At 36.4% G+C, this 21,952-nt stretch overlaps 1 protein-coding gene across 1 annotated transcript; it reads right to left on the bottom strand.

The window, feature by feature from the left end:
• Nucleotides 1–883: 883 nt before the first annotated feature.
• ppp5c (protein phosphatase 5, catalytic subunit) lies at nucleotides 884–20,668 on the bottom strand. The gene is made up of 13 exons (XM_058745208.1): nucleotides 20,510–20,668; nucleotides 18,194–18,435; nucleotides 15,748–15,895; nucleotides 15,230–15,351; nucleotides 10,431–10,496; nucleotides 10,186–10,284; nucleotides 9,945–10,050; nucleotides 9,709–9,851; nucleotides 9,531–9,618; nucleotides 8,163–8,203; nucleotides 7,905–8,083; nucleotides 7,341–7,422; nucleotides 884–2,304 (listed from the first exon to the last, which is right to left on the bottom strand). Exons 1-13 carry the CDS (start codon nucleotides 20,598–20,600, stop codon nucleotides 2,242–2,244), a joined length of 1,470 nt encoding a protein of 489 aa, XP_058601191.1. The 5' UTR covers nucleotides 20,601–20,668; the 3' UTR covers nucleotides 884–2,241.
• Nucleotides 20,669–21,952: the final 1,284 nt, after the last annotated feature.

Raw genomic sequence — 21,952 nt, forward strand, 5'->3', positions numbered from 1 at the left:
TCTACACCACTTTTTGCTTCAGTGAACAGTTTTAGCATGCATTACATATTTTGTAAAACTGTGAATGATTAATATGTAATGGTATCTGTTATCATTACTCTTTGGAACACTGCTTGTCCAATCAAATTTGTGGGCTAACTAGAGTTAAGATAATAAATGGATAAGTAATATAACAGTCTACAGTAGTCTGAGGTGTAATCTCATGTGGCTTTTTAGTCCTAGCATTATAACATTATTTTATGCCTTCGTAAAATACAAAACTCTTGTTTTTTTTTTTTTTAAATAAATCAATTAAAACAATACATGTCCATATAAGATAAGATTGTTAGTTACAATGTTCCTGTAGGCCCTTGATCATCTTGGACCAAGACCTATATATTTGGAACTAATTTGATGTATTTGTAAATTCATGAATACCACATCAGAGCATTGAAAGTGGTCCTAATGAAACTGTTCAACCAACAAACTACACATGAGTTAAGAGAAACTTGATCATTTGCATCTGAAACACAAATTTTATTTTAAAAACAAAAGTTTATTACTAAAAAATAAAATAAATAAATTTGTGTTGTGGCTCTGAAACCAATTTTTTTGTTGTTGTTATTTCAGTTAAATAGCTAACATAGCACATGCCAAAAGTAAATTAACTAACATGTAATTGTATATATTACTGGCGGCAGCACAATCGTTTCCCATACAACCATGTGTTCATGTAGCCACCCACAGCCTAACCACAGCAATACACTTTAGCACAGTGCTAACCACTACATGCTCAGCGTAACAGAAACTCTTTCAAATGTCAAAAATAACAGCATTAAACTCACTAAAACACAGAGCAGGACCAGCTAAACCTCAGAGTCAAAAAAAAAAAAAGTCCCAAAACTAGTTTTGTTTAAATTTTTATTTAAAACATAGTTCGCCAGACACGATGCCTATTGTGCAGTATTGAGACATTTTTAAAAAATGACACGTTTTCCCATTCGGTCCTCGTCGATTGAATGAAACATTCTTTCATATCAGCTGCAGCCAATGCTGATAATGCGACCCGTGCCACTACTGGTGCCACTCAACTAACAGAACAAAGAGGTATGAACACTCTACATTATTAGACTGGCGTTTTTATTCAACAACTTCTTTTTTCCAAACATGTACACAGAAATTTCAATATACAGTGTGTGTGTGTGTATATGCATACATATATATATACACACATACACACACATGTATGTTGGTGTATATGATATTTTCTAAAAAGTCAAGGGCATGGGACATGGCTGCTGTGCGCTTAAAGAGAGGAAGGTAGGTTTCTGCTGTATTACTTGGAGTCCACACGAAGGGTTCGGGATCTGCTAGACAGACAGTGGAAGGTTATACGAGGGTTACAGAACATCTCCAGTGCATTTCAGTCCAGCATGTTGGGAGAAAGAACGTGTGGGAGCTGCCTACAGAGTGGAGAACACCAAACACTTATTGGGCTTCACAATACTGCAATTCTCCCTATTCTGAAAGAAGGGAAAGAGAGCCAAAAAGTGTGAAGAAAACTACTGGAGCTAACACAGCACCTAAATTTGTTTGTGGCGTTTAATCACAGAAACTCTGACCTCGTGACAGACGCTCTGGGTGGAGTTTCCTGTTATGAAAGTTGACTTTTATTATGTTTTTTGATAGACGGCGCACACTGCTACAGTATTGAAATGACACACCGTTCTCCCTCCCAACAGTACTTCAGATGAAACAGGATGCGGGATTGTGAAGGGGTAAAATTTCAAAATAAAGGCCCTATGTAGAAACACACCGCTGGGTAAAAGTGCTGATCAGGTTTTTAGTCTCCGGTCCTCACAAGGCTTGAATTCTACATCGACACTCTTACTTTGGGATGCGTCATATACACTTACCCATTCTTTGGTACAATTCAGCTCATTTATCACCGAGCTAAACATCCAATTCAAACTATGCAGCTCTACACGAATGGATACATTAATGACAAGAGCGTGGGGAGGGTCAATCCAAGTACGACATCCGTGAATTTGCGAATAACATTCCTAGTTCCTTTTTTTTTTTTGTTTTTTAAGTCAAGGCATCGCCAATGTGATTCTTCCCCATGTATCTACAGGTTAGAGTACTGTAAAGTGTGCGTGTGTACACGAGGAAGAAAGTGTGTGGGAAACAGAGATGAGCAGAATGTGAGAGTGGATTTGGAGGGATTGGTGTGGACCACAGCAGCTGCTGTCTGCGTCACCTCTACATCATACCCAGCTGCATCAGAGAGTTGGCGTATGCCATCGGCTTGACATTTGGATGAGGCTGAGGAGAGGGAAAAAACAAACAAACATCAGTTTACAGACTGCATTTGTCACAGGAATTCATGCCTAATCAGTGAGTAAATGACTTTTTGTTTTAATTATTACATAATATTAAAAGGGTTTTTGCAGGTAAATTTAAATTAAAAAATATAAGAAATATATAAATACATTTATTTAAATTTATAAGACCAATTAATGACATTCCTTGTGATCACACTGCAAAAAGTGATGGCATAAGTCTTGTTTTCAGTGAAATTAATCAAAAGTGATTTTATGAATAAAGAGAGCAAATCCACCAGTGGACTTTTCATACCCCATTTACAGGCATTTTGTTCAATTTTTCAGAAAACATCTTCATTTTGCATCTCAAGTCAATGTATCTTGATTTAAGGATGTTTAAATATTTGTTTTGAAAAACAAGACTGAGGAAGATATTCATTTTTAATCCCACGATTTTATGAATTTTTAAATTTATGACTTTTAAAGACCTTTGTCAGACCTGCAGAAACTTTAAATAATATTTAAATAATTGTACAGTGATTGCAATAAATGCTATATACAGTGCCCTCCACTAATATTGGCACCCTTGGTAAATATGAGCAAAGACGGCTGTGAAAATAAATCTGCATTGTTTATCCTTTTTATCTTTCATTCAAAAAAATTCCAACCTATCATTGAAGTAAAACGACTGAAAGTGGGGGGAAATCTCATTGTGAAATAGATGCTTTCTCTAGTTCATGTTGGCACCCAATTATTGCAACATCCTTTTCCCAAGATAGCAGCACCGAGTTTTCTCCTATAATGCCTGAAGAGTTTGGAGAACACCTGATAAGAGAGATCAGGATCAAGATCCAAACACGGCCCATTATAAGATTTCTAACAGAGGCAGTCAGGTTTTGATTTTTTATCTGTTGGTATTTGATAGAATCAAACAAGATGTTCAGGACCTCCGGCAGAAAAACAGGCAACAACATTAAAGATCCAGCAGTATATTTAACTGTGGACATGGGGTACTTTTTAATCGCTGTTTATACTAAACTCATCTGGTGGGTTTGCTGCCAAAAAGCTCTTTTTTCAGTTTCATCTGACCATAGAAGCCAGTGCCATTTGAAGTTCCAGTCGTGTCTGATAACTGAATTTGCTGGAGTTTGTTTTTGGATGAGCGAGGAGAATTTTCCTTGAAACTCTCTATATTTGAGACGTGAAAGATTACTACTCTCTACTGATATATACACTATATTGCCAAAAGTATTGGGTCACCCCCTTCTAATGAACAGGTTTGACTACTTTAGTAATTTCCATGAGTACAAATCTTAATGTTTAAGCATATAATGATATTCTTAGGAATTGTTTGCTTCTAATTTTAAAGCAACAGTTTGGACCCTTTTCTATTCTAACATGACAATGCCTCTGTGTATAAGGCAAGGTTCAGAAAGAAATGATTGATTGAGTCAGTGTGGAAGAACTGGACTGGTCTGCAGAAAGCCAAGTCCTAATCCGAGCTGAACACCTCTGGTGTGACTTTAAATGCAGATCTTGAGCCAAAAACTCATCATCAAACACCAATGACTTGTACATAAGTGATAGTCATTTTAGACACTTCTAAAACTGTTGCAACAGAGATGGAAATACAATTTTTAAATACATGAATTATGTTTCCATCTTTGTTGCCACAGTTTTGGAAGTGCCTTTTTCTGTTCTAAAGAAGGGGGCGTCCCAATACGTTTGTCCATATAGTGTACGTACAAGACATTGGTGTTTGGTAAAGAGTTTTTGGCTCAAGATCTGCATTTAAAGTCACACCAGAGGTGTTCAGCTTGGATTAGGACTTGGCTTTCTGCAGACCAGTCAAGTTCTTCAACACTGACTCAATCAATCATTTCTTTTTGAACCTTGTCTTATACACAGAGGCATTGTCATGTTAGAATAGAAAAGGGTCCTGGCCAAACTGTTGCTTTAAAATTAGAAGCACACAATTCCCTAGAATACCATTATATGCTTAAACATTAAGATTTGTGCTCATGAAAATTACTAAAGTAGTCAAACCTGTTCATTAGAAGGGGGTGACCCAATACTTTTGGCAATATAGTGTATATATTTATTTTTAGGTTTCTGACCCCGAGACTCAACTAATCTCTACAATTCTCCAGCTGTGGTCCTTGGAGAGTCTTTGGCCACTCAAACTCTCCTCCTCACCGTGCATTAAGACAATATAGACACATGTCCTCTTCCAGGCAGATTTTTAACATCTTTAGTTGATAGGAACCTCTTAATTATTACCCTGATGGTGGAAATGGGCATCTTCAATGCTTTAACTCTTTTCTCACAGCCACTTTCTATTTTGTGATGCTCAACAATCTTGTTCTGCACATCAGAACTATATTCATAGGTTTTACTCCTTGTGATGGATGATTAAGGGAATTTGGTTTTTGTGTTCCTCATATTTATAATCCTGTGTAACAGGAAGACATGGCTGGATAATTTCATGCTCCTAGTCACCCTGGTGTGCTAAAAAAATGTAAATATGAATGGGAATATACTTCAGAGATATTTTACTCATAAGAATATCTAGGGGTGCCAATAATTGTGGCCAACATGCATTGGAGAAAAACAGTTATTTCACAATGAGATTTTCTCCCCACTTTCAATTGTTTTACTTCAATGATAGGTTAGAATTTTGTGAATTTTTTGAGTGAAAGATCAAAAGGATAAACAATGCAGATTTATTTTCACAGCTGCTTTTATCAACGGTACCAATATTAGTGGAGGGCACTGTATGACATTTTCAGGCAAACAATTTTTCTACAACAAATGTTGCTGCATTTCTACCAAAAATCATGAGATGAAAATTAACAGATTGTTTGTTTTTTATATCCAATGTCAATATTTCAAAGGAGGTTGATTTGAAGCCAATAAATGCAATATCACACTATTTAATTTAAAACTGTGCAGTAATTATGAAAAAAAAAAAAAATTGTAAAAACATGTATAACAATTGTTGAAATTATATTTATATTGTTTATAATAATAACTTCTAAGTTAGAAATAATTTAAAAATGAATAAATATGAAAAACAAATAATTTGACAAAAACAGAACTTGCAAAATAAATTTATTCAGATGGCAACTTCTTGATTCTGTAATCCTATTATACAATTTTTTCACAAATAATAATAGTGCACACTTCAGAGGATCTCACAGCTAGATTTGACAAAGTTTGCAAGGTTTGTGAAATTTAACATTTATTAGATATTCAAAGACTTGCTTAAATGATATTTAAATGATGTGTATTTGCTGAATGCTGAGGGTAGTAGGGATGCAACGATTATAGATTTTGTTGGTACGATTATAGTCTGAGGAATAATCACGGTTTCACGATTATTACGATTATTATGCATTATTCATTTCACAACATAAAATCACATAAACACTCTTTAGATATTAAAGTGTTATTTATTGCTGCCTTTTGAAACAGAAATAACACAGTAACCAATACTACAGCACAAAATAATAATACTAAAGAAAAAAAAGTCCATCTCTCCTATTGGAATTTAAAAGGTGACCTCTGCTCTGTAAATATCCATGTCAGTATTTCCTTTTGAAAATAACAAATGTATTTGGTGTTTTCATTTCATTCTTCGACATTTCTTTTGGACCTGAGGTACAGAACTTGGAAAGATGGTGAAAAATAAATTGACTTATGAATAATACTATAACAGGGATGATAAATCACAATATTAATGAAGTATTATTAATATATGACTAATATTAACTTTATTTATCCCACAGAGGACACTGTTACTAATGAGGGAATAAACTAAACTATTAAGTTAACTATTGTAATCAACTGTCATCAATACTTATTCATTTTAATAATCTTTATTCATCTGATTTTACATAAGGCCTGAGAAAATCATGTCTATTATTTTGGTTTGTGAGATCGAGATCGAGCTGCCCACACAAACATTTAGGAGGACAGAAGCGTGTTGTCAACGCTGCCCAGCGACTTTCATTAATAAAATAGCTTAGATACTGGATCGCTACATTATATTAATCAGCAAAGAGGGGTAAAATGACTGTTTAAATAACTAAACTCAAATCTTCATTGTTTGTAGTGACGCAGATGCAGGTAGGCTAAAGCCTCGTTTATACTCGCCTGGCTCCGCCGCGAGCCTCCGCTGACTGCGCGCGCTTCACACACGCTCGCTCTCTCTCACCGCACTATTTCATCTCTGAAGCGGCAGAATGTTCGGCGCTAACGAGCGTCGCGTCAGGTGGTCCTTGCCTTCACGTCGTGCATTAAAATCGTTTATTGCACAGCCAGAACAGGTTGGCTAGCTGTGCATTATCCCTTATGTATTCACTCTTTAACAGCGATTTTTACGGCAATATTGATGTACCCAAATTTAAAATGGTCCCACACTATCGAATTCAGTCATTTCTCTGGTGGAAATAAAGGATCGCTGTTTGGTTCCTCTGTCATAGTTAATCTAGTAGCCTCCGTGTCTCTGATAAGCACGGCATTTTAAGCTGGTGCACCGCTAGTGTAACTTTGTTTTCGTTTTGCTCATGTTTCAACAGTTCCATTCCATACAACAGAAACACTCGGTATAGCGGAGCCTTTACGATTAATGAACCGTGACGTTTTAAAGCGCGGTTAATCGTAAAACCGGTAAATCGCTGCATCCCTAGAGGGTAGTTGAGAAAGTTTACAGCATTTGGCTTTCTAGAAAAGCAAACGCTATAATACTTTTTCATATACCGATGACTTTTTTGTTTACTCTCTAATTTATAATTAAAACTGTTAAACGGAGACAGTAAACTAAGGAAGATGAAGAATAGGTGACGCTGGCGTTCACAGCACAGTCAAAATAAAAGTCATGCTTCAGACACATCGGCCAAACAGAAAACATTGCAAACAATGCAATAATTAAAGAAATGCCAAATATCGGCTGATATATCAGCGATGAATAGGTTTCCCCTAAAAATTAGTGAATGTAAATGTAAATAAAATGCATAATAATGAAACTCCACTGACCACAGCAGTAAACTGGTGGAACTCTGGCTTGAGGTCTGATCCCCTGAGATGAATGTAAGCTCCTTTATTTCCCATCTGGTCACTAAAAACAAAACAGAAGCACACAGAAAAGAAAGAGTCATGAATATGCACATACATTCAGACATTTCATTCTGACTTGACCACAACATGTTCTAACACACAGTTTATTTTCAATAAGACTGCATTAAATCATACATTTTCTATCATTTATAACTAATAATTCAATGTCTTTGGTTTTACATTGCAATATTGACTAAATGTGGCACATTACATCAGTTGCTTTTTGTACCATATTCTTAGATTCTGCAATTTTAGCCACATTTTAGTTTTTAGTGAGCCACACATTGTGGAGCAAAATTAGACAATCATTTTCATAATGGCACGCTGAAGCAGTAATCAGGCTTAATTTTCGTATTTGGGGGTACAATATGACCAGGACATGATATTCACCCAGATGTTTTTATAGTTCTTGGTTAATTGGAAGCTCATTCATTAATTCAAATCTCACGATGCACTAATAAGGACAGCGAGAGGTTTCCGTACCAGTAGTTTGGCGCTGAGAACACGGTGATGCACTTCCCTGAGTGAGTGACCTCGTAACCCTCGGCTTTCACCTCATGACTGCGCACTATGTACTGCAGCTTGTTCTGCTCCAGGAAGCGCTCCGTAACATCAGGCCCAAACTGACAGCTCACACCCCGCTTGCTGATGGACCGCCCACTCTGGAGGAGAACACACATCGGTCAAAACACAGCTGAGACCAAAACCTTCGCTTAGCTGAAGGAGGGGAACAGAACTGACCTGCGGCTGAGGATCTGACCACAGGAGATCACACATTGGACCTGCAGAAGAATAATACAAATTACGACTCTAGTTGTAAGAGGTGCAACACTTCATAACACAATGCTAGAGTGGGGTGTGTAGTTGGCATGGCTTTCTGAACGTAACTGAATTAGGATTCTATTACTAAATATTACCAGTGTTCCCTCATTGTATACATTAGGGTTGGAAATGTTTTCAGATTTTATTGATTACTCTGAATGTAATGGTTTGCCACAATTTCATTTATTGAGGAAATCAAGGAACCGTGGTTTTGAATAAAAACACTAGAAAATGTTACAATTGGACACAATGGTAACATTTAAAAAACTCACGACTGCGCACCTAATGAATTGCTCACGTGTGACATGCTCTACATCAGAGGTGGCGAACTCCAGTCCTGGAGAGCTCAACTCCAACCCTAATAAAAACTCACCTGCCTGTAGCCTCCTAGTAACCCTTCAGACCTCGATTAGCTTGTTCAGGTGTGTTTGATTAGGGTTGAAGCAAAACTCTGCAGGGCTGCGGCTCTCCAGGACCGACGTTCGCCACCCCTGCACTATAAGAACCATCACGTAGAACACGTCGCTAGTATTCTGTGGCTATTTACGCAGACTGTGCCTTATTGTGTTGGAAAACATGGGATGCAGACGGTGGAACAGGAAAAAATCAAGACGCAAGTTAAACTTCTTTTAACTCGAGTGTCATGCTTTCAACACGTCCGTCAAATTCTGTGTACATAGGGAAAAAAATGAAACACTATTACAGTATTTCATGCTTGCGTGATGGTGACAGGATGAAAGCTACTGTTATTGTGTTTTTTACTGTAAATATTAGTCTACTTGTGTTATACCTTTAGTCATTTTGAAATAGAATTGCCTTTTACTTTTTGAGTTGATCTCTAAATGACTGAATGTCTACATTTGGGATAAGAAACATCAAGCATGTTTTTTTGACTTATTCTAAACATACAGGAAATGTTTAAGACAAATTTGTACACTATTTGCCTTCATATTTAACCACTGAATTTACCATCTTGAATTTACATCATGTCGATCACTTCATATGTCTTATACTTGGAATAAAACCATCTTTAACCAGATGGTTTTGTTCTGGCACAGATAATGTTTGGTTGAATCATGTTGTAGTTATATTTTTAAGTTGACTAGTTAAAATTATTATTTTTTTTTTTAATCCAAATTATTATGCTGAACCAGCCAAACATTCTGCGGAAAAAATAATCAATAATCAATAAATCAAGAATTTTTTAGCCATATCACACAGCCCTATGCAGGACTACATAAGCTCAGACATTAACCAAATGTTCTTGCGATATCAGACATGTCTTACCAGAGTCTGGAGGCTGTCTGTTCCTGTCTATCTTTCTAATGTCATCTAAAGTCACACCGTCCTCACTAAACAGTCCTCCGTGCATCACCTGAAACACAATTCAGCTCATACTCAAATCCAAAGACAAAAATACAAAGTGGTATAAATGCTGAATCTGATGGCCAGCCTCGTGTCATACCAGCACTTTGTTATTGATGCACTGGGTGAGAGGAAGCCACTGGAAGACTTCACTGAAGAGCTGGAACATCTGGGCGGTGTACTTCGCTTTCACCTCACCCTCGAACCCGTACATCTGATTCATGTTATCCGTCTCGTGGTTACCTTCACAAAAAAGACATTTCGGATCATAACATTTATCCATCACACACAAACGCGTTTGGGAGTTTGAACAAGGAACCGTTGGTGTGTCCTCACCTCGAAGCAGGTGGAAGTGTTCTGGATACAGCAGCTTGAAGCCAAACAGTGTGAGAATGACTTCTAAAGAGAAAGAGCCGCGGTCCACAAAGTCACCATTGAACAGCTGAGAGCCTGAAGTCAAGACTAATTCACTGGATCTCATTGGGATGGGGTGTAATTCAATTAAACAATTTATATGCAATTACATACTCAAGAGAGCAGGTATGACAATATCACGGACCCGAAAGGAAAAGGATACATAAGGATTAGTTATAGATGGTAAACCGTTCAACTCAAAGATATTTAGGAGATCATAGTACTGGCCATGTGTGTCTCCACAAATAGTTATTTTCTCTGTCTAAAAAACACGAGAAATCAACAGTGAGAACAGGAATGTCAATTTATCACCACAGGAAATTACTATGAGGACAAAAACAACAAAGAAAAGCCAGAAATAGAATTCCACTAGTCTCTGGAAGCGGAACACTCATTCTATTCTCTTACCTCTTTTAATGTAATTTCAACAAGACTTGGAAGTTTGGATAAAACTTCTTTAACTTGAACCAGCATCTGAAAGACAGAAATATTGATTATGATCATGAGTCAATGGCAAAATTGTTTTGTGGGATATATTGATTCAATCAAAAATAGGGCTGCAACTAACGATTATTTTAATAATCGATTAATCTGTCGATTATTTTTTCGATTAATCGATGAATCGGATTTAAAAAAAGGAAGAAAAGCATTCATTTCCAACCCTTTATTCAAAAACAGAACTAAAATCTTTAGAAAGTGCACAAACATGTTGCTCCTTGAACATCCCTGAGCTGTTATAATAATAAAATAAAAATGGATTAACACAAAAAACATACACATGTATGCTTTACATCTGCCAAATATATAGACTTTTTTTGGGGGGGGGGGGGGGGAGTGCAAAACAATTTAATAATTTAACAACACTGCGTCGTTAGCGTTGGTGTTGTATCAGACACTTGCACTTAACATTATATGAAACTCAAGCTCAAATGGAGTTAATAATGTTTTTGACCAGAGAATGACGGAGATGGAGTGTTTTGTCTGTCATTAGAACGGCTGTAACTGTTATCTGAAGCAGCAAGTGCATTATGCTTTCATCAACTTTTACAGGTTATATAACTTTGATTGTAGCTATATGGGCGCTTAGTTTTTTCTTGTTGTTTAATACACTTGGCCAAAATCTCAAATTAAGCGCTTATGCACATAATGCACAGGATATTTAAAACGTATATAGACAGCAAATAACTAATTCTTCTCCACTCTTCAAACACACAAAAACATTATCCTTTACTGACATAGTGTTTGAGTAAAGAAAACGCTGTACTATTCAAACACCAATTATTTATTCACCCTTGCATTGCGAAAAAGCAGAGATCTCATCTTCTCCAGGCTGTGCGCGGCGCGTCAATCTGAACGGAGGCGGGGTGAAGTTACGAGGTCTCGCTGAGAGCTCGATGATCCAATGGCGTTACGAAGTTTTACTGACAAGTTATTTTAATGCTTATCATTGGTTTACTATTTTTAAAACTCTCTGATTTAAAATAATAAAAACGAATTATAAGCGACTCAAGTGACGTGACAGTACTGAGTCCAGCTCAGGCCTGTTAGATACATGTGAAGTCCAACACGCATTAGTTTGGATAATTTTTCACAGCACCTGACTGGGCTAGGGTATGGCAACTGCCATACTCTGCCATACGCAAACGCCGCCCCTGCTCCCACACCTTGGATTACTTGGGTCGCACGGATTTCTCTGCCTCCGCTATGTATCTTTCTAGGAGGCGCCGTACTGGACAAAAGTGAAGCGAACACGGTGAGAGGCGACAGTCTTGTGAGAGAGACCGAGTGTGTCCGGCGAGAGAGACACAGTCTTGAGAGAGACCGAGTGTGTCCGAGCGAGAGAGCGAACGTGAAAAAAGTGAAGCGAACACGGTGAGAGAGCGACAGTGCGCGAGAGAGACCGAGTGTGTCCGGCGAGAGAGACACAGTCTTGAGAGAGACCCAAAATGCGCTACAGAAAGTATAATAAAGTAAATAAAATATAATAAAGAGGCGAGAGTGATTTTTCAGTGCAAGAGTGCAATTTCCAAGATGTTTAAGGGACATTTTATATTAAATTATATGATTCTGTTGCACTGCATTACATGTCAGTGCAACGATGTGCAGAGATATTTCATGATATTGTATGAAGATAGTATACTATCAAGAAATTTTAACAGCACGGACAACAAACAATAAACAACTTTTACATAAATATAACAAATCATTCTGAGGAAACATGCTTAGTTTCAAAATGTATCATGCTCAGGGGCCACAAAACAATTAAAACCATCACTGAAATTGGTTTAAAGGTGAAGAGTGTAATACCAAGGATGACCACCAGATGGAGGCATGACCTTATTTTTCATGAGCTGCCTGTCTGTATCAGAATGAAAAATAATGCATATAATCAGCTGAAATGTTCTGTACTGTCAGTATTCTTTTACATATATATACACATAAATATAACGAAACTAGTACGATCTGTCTACCGGCTATCTTCTCCTTTTTTCTTGTTGTTTTTGTTGTCATGGAAACGACTCGCCACTCGCTTGTCATTGGTCAGCTGTCAAAAAGGCGCTTGACGTAGGGCGTTTTTTCCAGAAAAGTTAAACTTCTTTCAACTTGAAAAGACGCTCTGAGCTTCAGAAAAAGACGCCGGCGGTGGCGTTTTAAAAAGCGCTCAGGACTAAACACGGTTTACTCCATAGGATTATAATGTAAAAAAGACGCTGGCAGCTTCAAAAAAGACCCCAAGTGTGAACACGGCCTAAGTTAAACTGATTAAACTAGGTTAAACTGATACCATCATCTTTTTCATACATTTTATTAGTCATGTCTACAATTTTACCTGCGAGTGTCTCGAATGGTCCAACATCCTAGAGAGAATACGAGAATGGTCCTCCAATAATCTATGGCAATGCTCCATGCTGTTAAAATTTCTTGATAGTATACTATCTTCATACAATGTCACACAAGTGACAATCTGTGTGAACTATCTCTGCACATCGTTGCACTGACATGTAATGCAGTGCAACAGAATCATATAATTTAATATAAAATGTCCCTTAAACATCTTGGAAATTGCACTCTTGCACTGAAAAATCACTCTCTCGCTCTCTTTATTATATTTTATTTACTTTATTATACTTTCTGTAGCGCATTTTGGGTCTCTCTCGCGGCCACGTTCGCGCTCTCTCCGTGTTCGCTTCACTTTTTCACGTTCGCTCTCTCGCTCGGACACTCGGTCTCTCTCGCACTGTGTCTCTCTCGCTCGGACACACTCGGTCTCTCTCGCACTGTGTCTCTCGCTCGGACACACTCGGTCTCTCTCGCGCACTGTCGCTCTCTCGCTCGGACACTCGGTCTCTCGCGCACTGTGTCTCTCTCGCTCGGACACACTCGGTCTCTCTCGCGCACTGTGTCTCTCGCTCGGACACTCGGTCTCTCTCGCGCACTGTCGCTCTCGCTCGGACACACTCGGTCTCTCTCGCGCACTGTCGCTCTCTCGCTCGGACACTCGGTCTCTCTCGCGCACTGTCGCTCTCTCACCGTGTTCGCTTCACTTTTGTCCAGTACGGCGCCTCATATCTTTCCTCTACCTCCGCTCGTATTTTTTTTTTTTTTTTTTTTTATATGAGGCGCCAAACTCTGCTACCATCCGTGCGCGAGAGAGACCGAGTGTGTTCACTCCGCTCAGCTCAGCGGAAGTTTTTTTTTAATAATCAAACGTCTCCGCGTCGCGCGACACAACGAATCGATTATGAAATTCGTTGCCAGCGCTTTTAGTAATCGATTTTTATCGATTTAATCGATTCGTTGTTGCAGCCCTAATCAAAAATAAATAAAAAAATGCAAAGACAATAACTTGAACACACATCTTCTATGATAAAAATTATTTATTTTTTCATTACTCTTTTTAAATCAAGAATTGTCGTCATCTGAGAAATTTCAATTTGCGCTACATTATGAAGACGGTAAAAAGAAGTTCTCTCAAAAGCTGAAACTGTGAAATTTTTCTATTAAAACATCAAAGACTCTGTATTGGGAAACAGAAGTAGTAAGTAATAACCACCACAATCATAAACAATACAGTCAAGATCAACGGCTATCACTAAACATGCATGTTTGTCTGTCTTGGCAGCTAATTGAATGAGCAAACGAATGAGTGAGTGAGTGAATGATGCATTTATATAGCGCTTTAATGTGAAAACATTAAACAAAAGTCACTCAGGCCTCATTCACACAGAGATGTGTTTAGCTGTATATGTAAAAAACTTTGTATCGTATCAGTGTTTCATCCAGATGCATCCGGCATTTTGGGATCCTGAAAATGCTATTTGCCAATCCCTATATTTTGTGAAACGTCACACAACAGCAACAACAACGGCGGACTACACGCTTTTTTTTCGAAGCTACTGAGCCTATTAGCTTTACTAACTTTACTAGCTTTTCTTGTTGTTGTGTTGGGTTTGTATACAGCGCGCAAGGTTTATTCGCGTGCATCAAGTCTTCTCAGTTTTTAGTGTTTCTCTGCGGCAGAATTACAGCGCCACATACTGGTCTGGCAATTATACTACATCGTTTTGAGTCGGTTTCATGTGTACGCAAATATTTCTTGAGACAATGCTGCGTTTATGGAAGAACGAGGAAAAAAAGATCGGATAGGGAAAGCTCTGGCTTCGTGTGGATGAGCCCTCAGTCAAGAGCAGTGAGTGACATTCTTTTTGTCTTTTGTTGTCTGATTAACATTAAGGTCAGAGATGGAAGCTGGTATATTGGGCTGCTGTCACTTTAAGAGCGAATGCACGGATCTAATATATTTGGGCACATTCTATTCTTACCCAACTGTTTACACTCATTTAAGACAAAGCTGACTGTGTTTATGAGTATACTCAGCCAGACAGGCATTCTGACATATTTTGTGAGCATTTGACCATTTAAACACAATAAGCCACAAAGAAGAAAGCAATTCAGTACTCAGACACTATGTGAGTCTATGAGTATCAAACTGATTTCTCTTTCAAACCTTTAAGCACTTGTTTTTAAATCACAAGGCTTAAAAGTGCAAGGGTGCAGCAGCACTACAATATGACATGTGCGTAATCGCAATACATTTCCTCAGGTTTATTCGATATGATCGATATCGCCCAGCCTTGAGTAAATAAATAATAGATGAACACAGTTATGTTTCAAGATCTGTGTGCATGTATTTGAAGAGCATTCACCTGGTAAGCACACTTTCTGTGCAGTTTCTTCTGGTCTTTGAACCAGTCCATCAAGTCTTTCATGAACTTCAGCGTAACCTTCCCATCTTCAAGTTTAGGTCCAGTATAGTCATCCTCGATTGCTGGTGGAAGAGAATAATTTTTTTTAAAAATCATCAATAATTTATATTCTGAAATCTTTTTCAACTGCAAAGAATTGTCCAGTTATTTTCTTCATTTTCCCAACAGGTCAACGAAAGACCTAATGTCATCATATCATTTCTCAGTACCACACAATTTTGCTGCCCTGACGAAACAAAACATTGTACACAAAGATTCATAATAGCTGACCCTATTATTAGCATTTTTCTTAGGTCACAAAATTGCTACAATAAAATCATTTTTCCATGAAAATAACATCAGCATTTTTCGCAAATGATCTTGAGTATATTGACACATCTAGGGTTATGTTTAGGGTCGATTGCTTGTAATTAAGCATAATTTGCTCCTAATAACTGAAACTTCCCCAAAGCACTTACTCATGTTCTCGATGTCTAAGGAGTCTACGACTGATCGCTTGAGCTCGTCGCCGGCGATGGCCCGTTCAAAGGCCTTCTGTTTGACAATCTTATTGCACTCCTGGTACTTCATCTTGGCATCTTTGTCATTGGGACGAACTCTTACTACCTGTTAGCAATGAAAAGACAACAGCACAAAAAACTTAAAAAAAAAATTTTATTAATTAAAAAAATTAAGGTCAAGTTTGTGTGCTGAGCTGAATTTTGAGTTGAGTACCAAGACTTGCTCCTGCCAATACATCCACAACATGCTGCTGTGAGCATGTTAGAAATAACGCTGCTGCACATATAACATACATGAATAACCCCCATATAGCACACATGAATCACCTCGTAGCAGATCTATACAGGTGGAGCTGGGGAAGGTGGAGGGTTTGAAACAAAAATAACCAATCAGTAGGGCTGGGTATCGTTTAAAAATTTTTGATATCGATACCGATACCTTGAGTTCGATACCGGTTCCTGAACAATACTTTTTCCGATACCAATTTTATGAAATGAGTTTTAACAAGATTACATTATTTTAAAACAATTATTTTTTATTTTTTCAGCTTGTTGACATTTATACAGACTCAAAGCCTCATCTCTTGAGCCACTGCACAAAGGAACAAAATATATCCAACACAAATCAGTGAAATAATTTTAATAAAGTTCAAATAGTTTTCAGTTTACACATCAGTTAGGCTACATTTACACTAGTGCGTCTTCGTTTTAAAACGCATAGCTCAGACAGAATCATCATTTCTATTCATTTATTCTAGGTTGTTAAAGACTTCAAGAAATTGAAAATCTTTATCCACTTTCATAAGTGGGTGTTTGATTTTCTTTCACCATATGTTTTATTGTTATTAAATTCTGGTGTAGTATGTCTAATTATTTGAATGCATAAAAACGTATTTATTCTTAAAATAGCCTTATGAAATGTTTTATTTTTCCTCAGAAATTCTGTGTTCTGGTTTTCAAATGAAGGCATAAAACATTTATTTAATTTATCTTTAAATGATTGAAAATCAAAGTTTGTTTATTTATTTAGGCAAACAAAGAGGGTTTACTATTAAAATTAAAACATGGAAGAAATGTGTGATCATTTTTTTTTTTTTAAATACAATTTTAATCATTTTAATAGTAGCCTAGTAGTAGCAGTAAGTACATTCTGCTGAACAATAGAAATGTATTTCTGCCGCAGTTTCTTCCAAGTTAAACCGAACTTTTATTTTGACGTGTTGCCGTTGTTGTGCCTATTTTCGACTCCCTAGTTTTACTCAAATCAAACGGTAAAATGCTCATGAAGTGACTCTCAGAGCAGTTCTGGAGATGTTGTTCATGTGTTTATGTCCTCATTTAGTGAGACGGCAGATGCTGAAATCAAGGCGAGCGTCACGCGCGCTTCAATCTGTGTGTAGTAGCAGACTGCTCCATACGCTTTCGAGTCGCTCTCGCGGATGTCAAACACTGATCGATCTGCGCCGCGTCGCTTCTAGTCGAACACACCTAGTGCAGCAGATTAACAGGCTTATTGCCTCACTGACACTGATGAGATTAACCCCTTAGGTATCGAAATTTGGTACCGAACGACAAGACGTTTTTCGATACTCAGCGGTATAAAAAGTATCGAACTCGATACCCAGCCCTACCAATCAGCTTCACCATGTGATGATTATGTCATTATGTCAGATTGAATTAGACCTTTCAGACTGTGCCATGTAGAGTTTCATGACAGAACTTTGGACGTGTTCTCACCAGGGTTGGGAGGGTTACTTTTAAAATGTATTCCGTTACAGTTACAAATTACTTCATTAAAAAAGTATTCAGTAACGTAATCCAAGTACCACAATATAAAAGTAATGTAATCTGATAACTTTTGGATTACTTCAAGTTACATATGTAAATAAAGTCAAAAAAGCAATTTCTAAGTTGTTTTTAACATTAAAACTAATGAAGACTATAGTAAAAATTTGAAACTATTACAAATTGTGTCTTGTTTCACCATCTAGATATTACAGCCCATATAAATTTAAAAGGCTATGCAGACATCTAGTGGCTATACAGTTTAGTACAGTTTTAATTTTAATTTTTTTTTTTTCTTTAACATGTACAATTTAATAAAATAATTAAACTGATTTAAGTGATTGCATAATGTAAATTGTACTGTTTCTTTCAACATAACTTTATTCATGTTTATTCTGTGCTGTAACTAGAAGAGGAAGAGATTATCTGTTTATGTGCTGCATGAATCTGTCGCGCCACAACAGAAAGCATCAAAACTACATGTATTGTTTGTATTTTGTGATGAAATTTAAATTTGAAAGCTGTTTCAGCTGAATATGTTTAGATGTAGAAATTTCAGTGCATCAATATGTATCTAAAAGCACTGTTATTAAAATGCTGAGAATATAACGAGTCTCACCGTTTCGTAATCTTTAAGTGCCGCTTTAAACTTGCCCAGGGCCATGTTGGAGGTGGCTCGCCGATAGTAGCCCTTAATGTAGTTCTTGTCCAGCTCCAGGGCTTGCGTGGCGTCCGCCAGCGCATAGCCATAGCACTCGGTGCGCAGGTACGCCAGACTCCTGTTACTGTAGTAGATGGCATTGCTCGGGTTCAGCTCCACTGCTTCCGTGTAATACTTGATGGCGTTCTCATAGTCTTTATCTGAAATAAGAGCAGGAGATTATTAATGAAGATGAATCATAATGCATCACAAAGCATTGTGTCTATGCCACTTTTGAAGAGAGAGTCAACACTGTCAAAGTGCCTAGAAATGAGCAAAATATTGAACTACATCGGACTAACATTTTAATCCTGTCAGAGACTTATCAAACTGACAATCCCATAAAGTTAAGTGTTTTTAGATAGTTATTTAAATAATTAGAAATTATTACTTGAAAACCCAAAAGTTATTAATAAGTTGACTACATTTTAGCATACATTACCACACTGTTATTTTAGCATCATTGAGATACTATTATAGTTTTATTCATATTTTGAATCAGTTTGTATTTTTATATTTCCTGTTTCCATTTAAAATTTAGGTGAAGTTTTAATAATTTAGTAAATAATAATAAATAATTTGGTAAATTTTGTATTTTTTATATATGTACTTTTATTTCAGTTGTAGTTATTTTAGTACAAGTTAAAATAAGAAATGCTGCCTTGTCAACTAGCTGAAATAAAAATATTTTATGTATATATATATATATTTATTTATTTTATTATTTTTTTTTTTTGGTGTAGTTTTATTTTTAGTTTCAGTTTTACTTTCAGTGAACTATAATAACCTTGCCTTCCTCAACCTAAAATACTCCAGCAACATTCTAGAAACCACTTTGCAGCTGTACATCCGTGCGTAGTGTTCTTCATTTCTTACTTTCTTTCTTGAAATGAATTGTTCCTTCGGTGGAAACATTGTCCTTACAGTGAATATAATTAAGGCAAAACCCTAGAGCATGAAATAACAGTTATCCTAGCGTTGGCAGTACTGAACAATGGAGCTAATGTTGACTGCACGCTACAGTGCTCGATTCAAGCAGAATGAAAAAGAGGAAAGAACAAAACATTCTGCTGCAGCGCAACTGTTTAACACACAAACCTCATTTGAGTAATATCTGTTAAATGAGTTTATATTTCTGGATTGTAAAAAGAGCTATATAAATAAAAGGCGAAAGGTGAGTTCAGAGGAACATATTAAAATAATTAATAATGAATTAAAATAAATGATATTTTATATGAACATAATAAGGAAAACAAGGTTAAATTAAAAATTATACTATTATTATTATAAATAAAACAGTAAAGTCCCTCTTAGAAGAGAATAAAGATCAAAGTTATTTCAAAACTAGCAGGATCTAGTTATAGATACACAGAAATGTGGTAATAATAATAAAACACTGCATTCTCTAATTTCAGTGTTATAGTGTCAAAAAGCAATCCTGAGGCATGAATGTGGTTACAAACATAAAAAATAAATACCAAAATAAAGAATTAAATAAATGAGAAAATTATATATATATATATATATATATATATATATATATTTATGAATGAACTTAACGTCTGAAAAACTGTAAAGAGGTACTATAAACTATTACAGAAATATTAAATGGGTAAAAAGTTATTTTAAAAACAATTAGGAACAAACTGCGTGAAAATGAACGACATTTACTGCACTGGGTAATACATTTATTTGAGAGTGTATTTGTAGTTAAACTAGTGCTGAATGTTCTTCATAAATCTGCAGAAGTTGAACAAGAAAACACATGATTTTTTTCCAGACTAAACGACATAATACGAAAATAAACTGCATCCATGAACGAGGACAGATCTGAAGCCATTGACTAACGAGAGTCAGATAATCAGCTCCAGCGAGTGCACGGCCGTGTAATCACGTGCACGTGCTGCTCTCAGAGATGACAGTGAGACAGCATTATCACAGCATTATCACAGCACCAGCACGTCTAGACTGACAGCTCGCGGGAGGAAATCTCTCCTCATCATCGATACATGTCGAGTAAACGGATCGTGGCGATTACATAAGAAGAAAGTCTGATGAGTGGGTGCTTCATGAGTCTGTCTGATTCATCATGTGTTGCTCATGCTCATCTCACACACATTTCCCTCTTATAACGCTCATCAGTCCTCGCGATGCGACAAACTCGTCCCGCGCAGCCCTATCCTGCCAATATCAATCCAGTCTCTTATTTACACTACATATCTGACAAGCTTTTACCTTTGAAGTAGTTATTCGCCTTCTCCTTGAGTTTCTCTGCACTGGCATTCCGCTCTTCTTCCGCCATCTTCTCACTGCCGTATTCCGTCATGCTGCCGTGTGCACGTGGAGAGCTGTCGCAAACACCTGCAAGCGGGTCGTACAGCGCTGATCGCCGAACCTCTAGAACAGTCCAGAGCATCATAACACCTATTCTCATTATAATTATTACATACATTATACATATTTGCATATAATATTAACGTGTGCAAGGTATTTCAAAATGTTGTGACTTACTTAATTTTCACTGTCAACGTTAATTTAAAATTCGTAAAAAAAAAAAAAAATTAATTAATATACGATTAATTATAAATTAGAAAAGAGGATGTCGTAATTAAATGATTGAAGTAAAACTATACGACACATAGAAATTACAAAATGTCGTCTGATTTGAGCAAATAATCAAAAGGTGAGTTTAGTTAGCTGTGTGTATGTCCAGCTGGTCAATGTGTAATGTTTTGGTTAAGCCTGTAGGGGGCGCAACAGCGCTATTTCACAGGTTTGAGTGGGTTATAACTAATGATTTGTATTATTTTCTTTTTTAACTTTTGTTACATTAAACACAAAATGTTTATAAATGATGTTGGCAGTATTTTAGATGGTTAAATGTTGCATTAATGCCTGTAGTAATTAATCTTAAATACCGAGTAGCCTATATGTGAGCTTATAAAATGGTATACTTTTCATAATAAAAACTTAAAATAAATTTTAAATATTAGATGTTTATCTTCTTTAAACAGACAACATAACATACATAGGCTACATTATGTAGAGCTGAGGTGTTACCCTTTGGTTGCCAGTGTGTGTATAAAAAATAAATTAAAAAAAAGATTTATACCTTTAATCAGTTTTTATGGGTAATCTCTATATTGTTTGATACTTGGTGTCATTGTTGTTTTTAATTGTTTTATGACATTTTATCAAGTATTTGTATTTTTATTTTTTTTAAGTTTATAAAAAAGCTGTATTAAAGTTTTATTCTGTGATGTTTTACACAGTATTACAATTTATATGATCCATTCAAATGAATGACAATATTTAAACAGATTTTGCATCCCTTTTACAGTTTTTATTTATTTAACATTGCATCTAGGATAAAAAACAAACCACTCTCACTTCCCAGAATCTAATCATACAACCTCTTTTATAACATAAGGAATTAATTTATCAACAAAACAAACAAATAACTCTTAATAGGGAGCAACATAGCAGACTTTGAGAGGGAACAAGGCCAAAATAAATAACAAAACAATTCTAACTGAAATTACAGGGCTAACCTGGAATTTGAACAATGAACTACACTGTAAAAAATGATATGATGAAAAAGTCATGACAACTTATGTTTTAAAGTTACTTTAACTCATGAAAAGTATGTAAGTTATGCTAGATTCAACTTGATTTTTT

The sequence above is a fragment of the Onychostoma macrolepis genome, chromosome 15, assembly GCF_012432095.1.
Source record: "Onychostoma macrolepis isolate SWU-2019 chromosome 15, ASM1243209v1, whole genome shotgun sequence".
NCBI lineage: Eukaryota > Metazoa > Chordata > Actinopteri > Cypriniformes > Cyprinidae > Onychostoma > Onychostoma macrolepis.